A 10,072-nucleotide genomic window follows, 5' to 3' on the forward strand; every position below is an offset into this window, starting at 1 on the left:
TAAGCCCATTGCTCCTTGTCCTATCCTCAGAGGCCAAGGAGAACAATTTTTCTCCCTCCCCCTTGTAACCCTCTTTTAGGTACTTGAAAACCCTTCTAAGTCTCCTCTTTTCTAAACTAAACAAGCCCAGTTCTTTCAGTTTTTCCTCATAGCTCATGTTCTCTAGACCTTTAATCACTCTTGTTGCTCTTCTCTGGACCTTCTCCAAATCTTTTTTGAAATATGATGCTGAAAACTGAACACAATAACCCAACTGAGGCCTAAGGAGTGCTTAGTACAGCAGAAGAATGACTTCCCATGTGCTGCTCTCAACAGTCCTGTTAATGCATCCCAGAATCGTGCTTGCTTTTTTTGCAACAGCATCACACTGTTGACTCATGTTTAGCTTGTGGTCCACTATGACCCCTAAATCCCTTTCTGCAGTACTCTTCTCCAGACAGTCGCTTCCCATTTTGTATGTATGAAGCTGACTGTTCCTTTCCAAGTGGAGTACTTTGCATTTATCCTTATTAAACTTCATTCTCTTTACCTCAGATCATTTCTCCAGTTTGTCCAGATCATTTTGAATTCTGACCCTGTCCACCGAAGTAGCTGCAACCCCTCCCAGTTTGATATCATCTGTATTCTGTGCCAATATCAAAATAGTTGAAAAAAAAGATACCGAACAGAACCAGAACCAAAACAGACCCCTGCAGAACCCTACTTGTTATGCCCTTCCAGCAGGACTGCAAACTATTAATAACTACCCTCTGAGAATGGTTATCCAACCAGTTATGTACCCACCTTATATAGCAGCCCCATCTACATTGTATTTTTCTAGTTTATTGATAAAGAAGATCATTAAATGCCTTATTAAAGTCTAGGTATACCACATCCACCGCTTCTCCCTTATCCACAAGGCTTGTTATCCTGTCAAAGAAAGCTATCAGATTGGTCTGGCATGATCTGTTCTTTAAAAACCCATGATGGCTGTTACCTTACTTTCTTCCAATTGTTTTCAGATGAATTCCTTAATTACTTGCTCCATTATCTTTCCCAGCACAGAAGTTAAACTGATTTCCTGGGTTGTTCTTTTTCCTCTTTTTTATAGATGAGCACTATATTTGTCCTTTTCCAGGCTTCTAGAGTCTCTCCAGGCTTCCAGGACTTCTCAAAGATAATAGCTAAAGGTTCCGATAACTCCTCTATTAGCTTCTTAAGTATTCTAGTGTGCCTTTCATTGGGCCCTGGTGACTTGCAGACAGCTAATTTTTCTAAGTGATTTTTAACTTGTTCTTTCTGTATTTTAACCTTTAAACCTTCCTCCTCCCACTAGCATTCACCATGTTAGGCATTTCTGCATCAGATTTCTTGGTGAAGACTGAAACAAAGAAGTCATTACACACCCCAGCCATTTCCAAGTTTCCTGATATTGTTTCTCCCTCCCCACTGAGTAGTGGGCTCAGTATTTGAATAGTAATTTGAATTGTGAGTCAAAGTTCTGTGTGAATATGTTAAAATTACTTTCTGAAACTTTGTATTGTCACAGACGTATTTACTCTGACATATTGATTGACAGAGGCATTTTGAAATAAATTACCAAACTAACTGAAACTAGCACAATTATACTTTGTTACTCTGACCAATAAACCATGCAGAATTTTAAAATTTGTATGGGGGAGGGGCAGAATTCTCTCAGGAGTAATATGAGGAGAAATTAAAACCACCGGAACTGTTCTGTTCAGAAAAGAGATAATGGGGAGGGAATATGACAGAGGATTGTAAAATCACAACTAGTGCAGTAAAAGTGAATTAAATAGTGTTATTTACCCCTTCATGTAACATAAGAACCAGAGCACACCCAAAGAAACTGAAAGACAGCAGGTTTAAAAACAAAAGAAAGTACTTCTTCACACTAGGCACAGTCAGCCTGTGGTAGCCATTGCCAAGAGATGTAGTGAAGGCTGAAAGCATAACTCACTTCACAAAAGAACAGGATACAAAGATATGAAACAAAGGGCAGAAATAAATGATCGGTTTTCGAAATGCAGAGATGTAATTCACAGCATACCCCAGGCAGGGCTGCCAACACAGGGCTGGCGGGGAGAGAGGGCCCGTTTTTCCCTCAGGCCTAATGTTTCAAAGAGCTCTAGAAACTGCTGGTTTGGGCCCCTCTGAATTGCTGTACCAGCAGTGGGGGAGCAGGGAGGCAAGCAAATACATGGTCTGGGTGGCACTGAGGACCAAATGACAGACTCCAGTCCTTCTGCCCTACTCCTTCAAGAGTGCAGAGCTACTCCCCTCCCCCACCCCACACACACCATCCCCAGGGCCTGCGGCAGATGTCTGCACCACTGACCCCAGTGGTCTTTACTGGAACCAATTCTACTCAATATAGTAATAAAGGATCGAATAAACAATGTAGTGGCAAAATTTGCAGATGATGCAAAACTGCTCAAGATAATAAATCTGAAGTAGACCATGAACAGCTTCAAAAGGATCTCAGAGAACAAGTAGTCTTGTGGCACAGTTGATCAGACAACAAAATGGCAGATGAAATTCAATGTCAGTAAAGGCAAAGTAATGCATACAGGAAAACATAATTCCAACTATATTTATAAAATGATGGGGGCTAAATTAGCTGTTACCACTCAAGAGAGAGATCTTGATGTAACTGTGGACAGTTTGCTGGAAACATTCACTCAATGTGCAATGGCAATCAAAAACACAAAACTGAACATTGGGAATCATTAAGAAAGGGATAGAGAATAAGACATAAGAGATTCAGAAAAGGACAACAAAAATGATTAAGAGTATGGGACAGCTGCCACATAAAAATACATTAGTCAGACTGGGACTTACAAACCTGGAAAAACAAACTGCTAAGGAGGAGCTGGTGACAGAGGTCTCTAATACTTATGACTGGTATGGAGAAAGTGAATAAAGAAGAAATATTTACTCCTTCCCATAACACAAGAATGATGAGTCAACAAATGAAGTTAACATGTAGCAGGTTTAAAACAAACAAAAGGGAGTACTTCTTCACACAGTGCACAGTCAACCTGGGGAACTCTTTGCCAGAAATGTTGTGAAGGCCAAGACAATACAGTTCAAAAAAGAACTAGATAAATTCATGGAGGATAGGTCCTTCAATGGCTATTAGTCAGGATAGGGTCCTTGCTCTCATCTCTCAGAAGCTGAGAATGGGCAACAGAGGCTGGACGGACTTGATAATTACCTGTTCATTCCTTCATGGGCACCTGGTGTTGGCCAGTGTCGGAAGACAGGATACTGAGCTAGACAGACCTTTAATCTAACCAAGTATGTCTGTTCTTAAGGTGGACCACTGGTCTGACTCAGTATGGCTATTTGTATGTTTTTATTATTCACTTCCTCAGCTTTTAATTCTAGCAACATGTAAATGAAAGCAAAAACCTCTGCTCCTAAGAAGTTTATTTACTCTTGTTTAATCTTGACTTAAAGTCACACTTGTTTTTGTGACTTCACAACTAGTCGCCATGACGGTAATTATGAACAGACTATGACAACTTCAAAGACACCATCATTTAATATTCTCATCAACCAAACCACTTGGGATGTTGAATAAATAAACCAAACAACAAGAACAGACTTCCAACTTTTACATCTGCTGCCTAATGTATGTTTCTTATAAATTAGTAGAACTGTTTCTAAATAGCTTATTTCTCCAAGTTTATTGTGAAGCTCTTAAAATACATTAAAAAACCACTACAGTGTTATTAAAGAAATTCCATTGTCAACTATACAATAGTTTAAAATACAAAAACTGAAGACATTATATACCTGTTGAGTTAATATATATCTGCTCATTTTCTACTTCCATAGTTGTTTAATTGCAATTCAAGTGAACTGACAGTAAATGGAAATCTTAATGCTTTCCTCTCAGGCCTAAAAAGAGAGAGGAAAAAAGGAAATTAAAGCCCACACACCTGTGATGCTTATCAGAAAAGACTGCAAATGCAATTACACTGAGCACAGAAATACATCTGATGTTTTCCAGTTGGCCAAAGTCTAACTGAGTTAGAGTATTAGTCTTTCACCTAGTCAAGATTCTTTTCCATTCAAATTCAAGTATTATGAATAACTGACATTTTGCAGGGGGGTGTTGTTAAAGGTACAATAACCTGCTGGTACTTGTGAAAATGGGACAGTGAAAATGTAACACAAAGTACCACTGATAAACAGCACAGATAACAGCAAAGAAACATGACACCAAAACTAAGATCAAGTAAAGCTTAAAAGCTTTACCAGTATACTTTGATTTCAAAAACAAAACAAAAACAAAACATAAATCAGTTAGGGGCTATGGTTTTTTTTGTTAGTAGTTGTACTAATAAAAGTTCTAAGGCAAGCATAGTTATACCAATGTAAAAGTGACTTATACCAGTATTTTTACTCTCCTGCCCACACAGATAGCCATATGTGGGTCTACAGCATCTTTATGACTCCATTCTGAAAGGGATGGCACCATCCACCTCACTCTTTTTTAAAAAAAGATTTCAGTCAGTAAGATCACAATATGCAAGTGAATCAGATGGGCAGTACACAAAAATATACTGGCTTAATCATTTATCACTCTCACTCTTACCTCCAAAGTTTTCATGAATCACTTTGTAGTCTTGTGAATACTCCTGGCAACTATAGTTCTCCCATGAGATTTCAATGGCTCTTCTTTCCCCGTTTCACTTGTTGCTTCCTGCAAATACTTTATTGTTGAGTGGTAAGTTTGAGACACTAGATGACATCAACCCACACCACTTCTCTTCTAGTTCACTTGCCTGGTACAGACTTACATACTACAAGTGATGAACAATCAGCAGTTGAAGGTGCAAATCTTGTTTCTACAACAATTTGCACATATTATTCAAATGTCTCATATCACACTCATTTCAAACAATTAACCTCGAATAACACAGGGTTCTCCCCCCACCCCCATGCAGTCCAATTCTTCATTTGTGTGTCTTTCTTGCAGCATTACTTCAATAATTTAAACTAAGTGTTCTGAAGCACTACGAGTGTTCTCATACTACTCACCTCAGGAAGGGGAATCAAAATCATCTGACTAGCTTAAGAGGTTAATATTCTTTCTAGTAGAAGGTTCCATTACAAATATGTTTCTCCTTTAAAAGGAAAGGAAAATATAATGATTTTGTAGTAATAAAGTGACTGCAAAGAAAACACCAGAGTGAGGAAAAGTAATTTTAACATTGCTATATTATAATAAACTACCAGCAAGGAGGACTTTTTCCCCATATAGGACCTTCCGCAAATCTAATTCTATTTAAAAAATCTGAAAGGACACCTGTCTGTTACATTCCTTAAAGAGTCATGACTCTCAGGTTCAGAGCACCACCTCAGACTATGAACACTAACAACATAGGTGCCTGCACACATCAGCTTTACAGGTCATGCCCTCTGACCCAGATTGTGTGCCTCCTCCATTAATATCTAGGGAAAAATACAGCTCTTGACCACTTATCAAACTCCTGGAGTATCCCCCATTCTACCAAAAAATATTGCTCACCTGAGTTAAGATGTGCCATGTTAGTTTTACATGGTTCTAGTTTTAAAATCAAAATGTAATGGGGGACCAATGCAAAGACCTTAAAGAAATCTAAATATATTTATGTTGACGTATTATCTTTTTAAAAACTGGCACAATGTTAGCTCTCTTACAGTCTTCTGGAGCTTCCCCAGTGCTCCAAGACTCATTGAAAATCCATATTAATGGTCTAGCAAGCTCCATAAACAGCTCTTAAATCCCTGGGATAAAAGTTATTTCAACCTGCTCAGTTCAAAGTGTTTACATTTAGTAACTCCTGCTTAAGGTTGTCTAGAGATACTAATGGGATGAGAAGAATTATAATCACAAGATGTAACTGCATCATCTGTTTTCTCCTCGTATACAGAACACCAATATTTACTGAACTCTTCTACCTTTCCTGCATTATTACAACTAATTATAGCATTTCCTCCTAGTTATATAGACCAATACCATTGTCAGTACTCTTTTTGTTCCTAATTTAATCAAAATGCTCTATATAAAATTATTGCACTTGACACTGTTTGCCATAGCGTTTTCCTTGCGTCGTTTTGCAACTCATACCAGTTTTCTACCCTTCCCATCTTCTGGTTTATATTTGTTACTGTCAGCTTCTCCCTTCTCCAACCTGCATATTTTTATTGTTAATAGCACCTTCACTACTCCTCTAAACCAGGCTGCTGTTTTTAAAATCTGTAAAATTTAGGGGATTGCTTGAACTTTTTAATGCTAGTATTCAGCATCAGATTTAAGACTAATTAAAAATCTGTTTTATTTATCTACTACATCTGTACAAGAGACATATCGGCATCATGGGCTATGGCTACACCCTCTCCCTTTTGGAGGGGGTATGTAAATCTGCAGGATTGAAACTGCAGATGAGGCGGGGATTTAAATATTCCATGCCCCATCTGCATACTCCCACGAGATGTGGCCTTCAAAATGCAGTCATTTCAAAAGTGAAAGTGCCGTGTGGAGGCCAGCACTTCAGAAGAACACCCCGACTTCAAAATCCCCTTACTCCTTATTCCAATTCCACACCTCTCTGTTCCACAGCAATGATACTCTCTGCTCGACCAATAGACTAAGCAGATACGACTACTGAGAAAAAGATGGAACCAACAGCAAGATAGTATTTTTCCAGGGTCACTTGATATATTGTGAACATACTTAAGGAAACAAAACACACTGGACATTCAAGAGTTAACACTCAGACACACACAATCCATTCAGTGTGCCTTAACAGAGACAAGAACTGTAATGCAGAGACAAAGTAATACATCTCAACATTATGTAAGTATTAATAACCTGTTACAGCAGTTCTCAAACTATGAGTCACAACCTCATTTTAAGGGGGTCATCAAGGCTGTCTTAGACTTGCTGGTCCAAGGCCAGAGCGAAAGCCCAAGGGCTTCACCCCTGGTCAGGGGCCTCAGGTTACAGGCTCCCAGCCTGGGGCTGAAACACTGGGGCTTTGACACCCCCACTGCCTGGGTTGCAGGGCTTTGAAAGGCTTGACATCCTCTCCCTCCCACTACCCAGGTTCAAGCCTCAGTCCTCCCTCTTGGGGTCAGGCAGTAACTTTTGTTGTCAGAAGGGGATTGCAGGCCTATGAAGCTGGAGACCCTGTCTGGTCTGACCCATTATTTGAAGTACTATGTGGCTGTGGTTCGAAAGGGTTATTTTTGCACATATACTCATGAGACTGATGCCACCTGAGACCTGAAAAGTAAGTGCTAAAATTCCAATATCTCAATTTATGTTTGAAGGCAACCCCAAAATATTCTTGAAGCAGAGACTTGTTCAAGGTTTAGGAGACTGCTGAAGACAGCTCTACAACTTATTACACTACTAGCTTCCTCAGAGCCAAGTAAGAGTCCTGCATGGGGGAAGCACCTGTGTCGGCCTCATTTCTTCAGTTACATGGATTACTTCCAATATCTACAAAGGTTAGTTCCTTAAAAAACCCAAGTCATCCTGAGAACACCAGCACTCCCACAGTGGAAGAGATGAGACCTCAGCACCAAGAGAAGGTATTACATTCATGGACTATGGATCCAAATGTCACAGATTTCCTCATTACCAGTGTCATTGCTGGTTGATGTATCTGAAGCTAAACTGGCTTACTCTCTGTGACAATTTTCTTAGAATGGACTGCCAATACATTGATAGACCCAAGGACCGGGCTTGTAAAATCTCTTTGGAGAGGAAACTGACAAGTGTTTACCAACAGGTTTTTTAAACTGCTTATATTATGGTAGCATCAATCAAGGATCATAGTATTCATTGTGCTGGAGAGTTTCCTGAAGTCTGTAAAACTCTTAGAAATTTCTAGATTGAAAGTCTTCTTTGACCTTGTTTGGTATGGCAATCGCTTCTAGAACTATATTTCCTCCTTCCCCCAACTTCAAGTAAAGGTTCTAATCCTTACTGCCATATCCCATATTAAACTTCAGCTATTTTGCTATGATTGTTTTTTTAAATTTTATCAGATAAATCTTGCTTAAACATCCTGGATTTCTCTCTCCCTTTAAGCAGAGACCAAGCAAGAAAACTTACATCTTGAAACGTTCCTATGTCAAGGTTACAGACTTGGAAAAACAGTGTTACAGCAGAATTTTTTGTGGCCATTTGCTACTCACCATAGCACAGTAAAAGGATCAGTTTCTACCTGATGCTTACAAATACATACACTTATTGGACAGAGTGCTAGTTTTACACAAAAGAGTTTATAAACAGCTTAAATATTAAATTATTCAGAAAAGACCTCAAATGTTACAATTAAACATATACAAATCCACCTCCCACACAAAAATCTTGAAGTGCACACTTTAAAGTATCAGAAATAATGGAAGTGGTTTTAATATAGATGTGGGGGGTTAGTTTTGTTGTGCAGCAGTCAGCTCAGCCTTTATAAGAAAAGAAAGTGACTTTATACCTTGGTGGGGTCAAACTATAAATCCGAACCAAGTTATTAACCCTCAAACTAGAAACCAACAGGTCTCTTATAGAGCAGTAAAAACCAGGCTCCCTTATCCCCACTAACCAATTCAATCCTAGTGATGTTTGGGCACAGCATAACTGTCACCACATCCTCTCCCAACCAAACTGGAGTGGGGAACCAGTGCTGGGGGAATCACCATTTCCGGCCAATGCAAATGACTCTATCTTTATGAAGACCACCACAGGCTCCAATAAGGAACCCACTTCTCTCCAGGGGTTCTTAACTGAGGGACAGAAGAAAGGGATTAGGATCCTGAAATAAAAAGGACAGGGGAGAGGAAAATATCCCTCACCATCATCATCCTGCCTACTAGAAGACAGCTACAGCAAGGGGTATTAAGAACTCACCTCCTCTCCCTATGGGGGTGGGACCACCAAGGACCATCCCCCAACCCTGCAAACAGAGGGAACCCCCAAAGACCCCACCCCCATCTCTCCTGCAGGTGTGCAGGGGGGGACCAAGGGCCCCACCCTTCCCTCTCTGCACCTGTGTGGTGGGGAGACCGATAATCCCCCCCTTCTCCTGCAGGTGTGGGGGGGTTGGGAGGAGACCATGGACCCCGCCCCACCAGTGGGGGAGAAGACCAAGGACCCCATGCCCTCTCTCCTGCGGGTGTGGGTGTGGGTATGGGGAGACCAAGGACCCCGCCCCCTCTCTGCCGCAGGTGGGGGGCTGCAAGGGGACCGAGGACCCCGCCCCCTCTCTGCCGCAGGTGGGGGGCTGCAAGGGGACCGAGGACCCCGCCCCCTGCAGGTGTGGGAGGAGACCAAGGATTCCCCCCCCGCCAGCAGGTGGGCGCTCTTCTGCTGAGGGGCGAGGAGCCCGGCCCCGCCTGGCTGTGGCGACTTCCCAACAGGCCAAGAGCCCGCGACGCCCCTTTCCCCGGGGAGACTCCCTGGGGCCTCGAGTGGGGGCGTGGGGTTCCCATTACCGTAGGCAGCGGCAGCGCTCCTCGGAGCCGCCCCGTCCCCGCCGCGCGCTGCCCACAGCCACAGCCGCGCGGCGCGCGCTGCCCGCTTCGCTGCCCTGTTTGTTTTTGTTTTCTTCTGCCCAGCGACACCGCCACGAGCCCCCGCCGCGGATTGGCCGGCTCGCTCCACCCACCCCAGCCAATCAGAGGGCGAGGGGGTGGGCAAGGGGCGGAAGAGAAGGCGTGCACTCAACCGCCAAGGAGGGAGGGCGACACCATCCGCTCGGAAGTGGGTATGTCCTACGGGGAAGGCACCACTGTGGTGGGGGGGGGGAGGATACAGACTACTGGGGAAGAAGGGTCAAACATCACTTTTTGCCCAGGATATGGGGCGGGGGGGAATGAACAAACTCTCCAGGCCTCTGAAGAGGAGAAGTGCAAAGCTATGGGGCCCGGGGCACCTTGGGCTCTCATCCCACCACTGTGTGGATTTTTTTCCCCATCCATGTGTGGAATAAATTTTTACGTGCAGCAAGGCATGTGCAAATGCGCACCAGCGGTAGAAGTTGTGGGTGCTGTGCTAATCAGCCGGGCATGG

The 10,072-nt window shown here is 42.4% G+C and overlaps 1 protein-coding gene across 6 annotated transcripts in view; it reads right to left on the minus strand.

Annotated features, from left to right (window-relative positions):
- The window catches only part of PDCD4 (programmed cell death 4), a 33,969-nt gene extending 24,353 nt beyond the window's left edge, over positions 1-9,616 (minus strand). Inside the window, exons 1-5 of one of the 6 annotated variants that reach the window (XM_074999190.1) lie at positions 9,496-9,616; positions 5,053-5,138; positions 4,607-4,714; positions 4,403-4,499; positions 3,802-3,906 (exon numbers count right to left, since the gene is read on the minus strand). In XM_074999190.1, the coding sequence (XP_074855291.1) occupies positions 3,802-3,841 (40 nt within the window). In that variant the 5' untranslated portion in view covers positions 3,842-3,906; positions 4,403-4,499; positions 4,607-4,714; positions 5,053-5,138; positions 9,496-9,616. Of the gene's footprint in view, positions 1-3,801; positions 3,907-4,402; positions 4,500-4,606; positions 4,860-5,052; positions 5,139-9,495 lie in introns of all 6 variants that reach the window. The other 5 variants (XM_074999192.1, XM_074999188.1, XM_074999189.1 and 2 more) reach the window with 5 other exon arrangements.
- Positions 9,617-10,072: the final 456 nt, after the last annotated feature.

Source organism: Carettochelys insculpta, chromosome 7, assembly GCF_033958435.1.
Source record: "Carettochelys insculpta isolate YL-2023 chromosome 7, ASM3395843v1, whole genome shotgun sequence".
Classification (NCBI taxonomy): Eukaryota; Metazoa; Chordata; order Testudines; family Carettochelyidae; genus Carettochelys; species Carettochelys insculpta.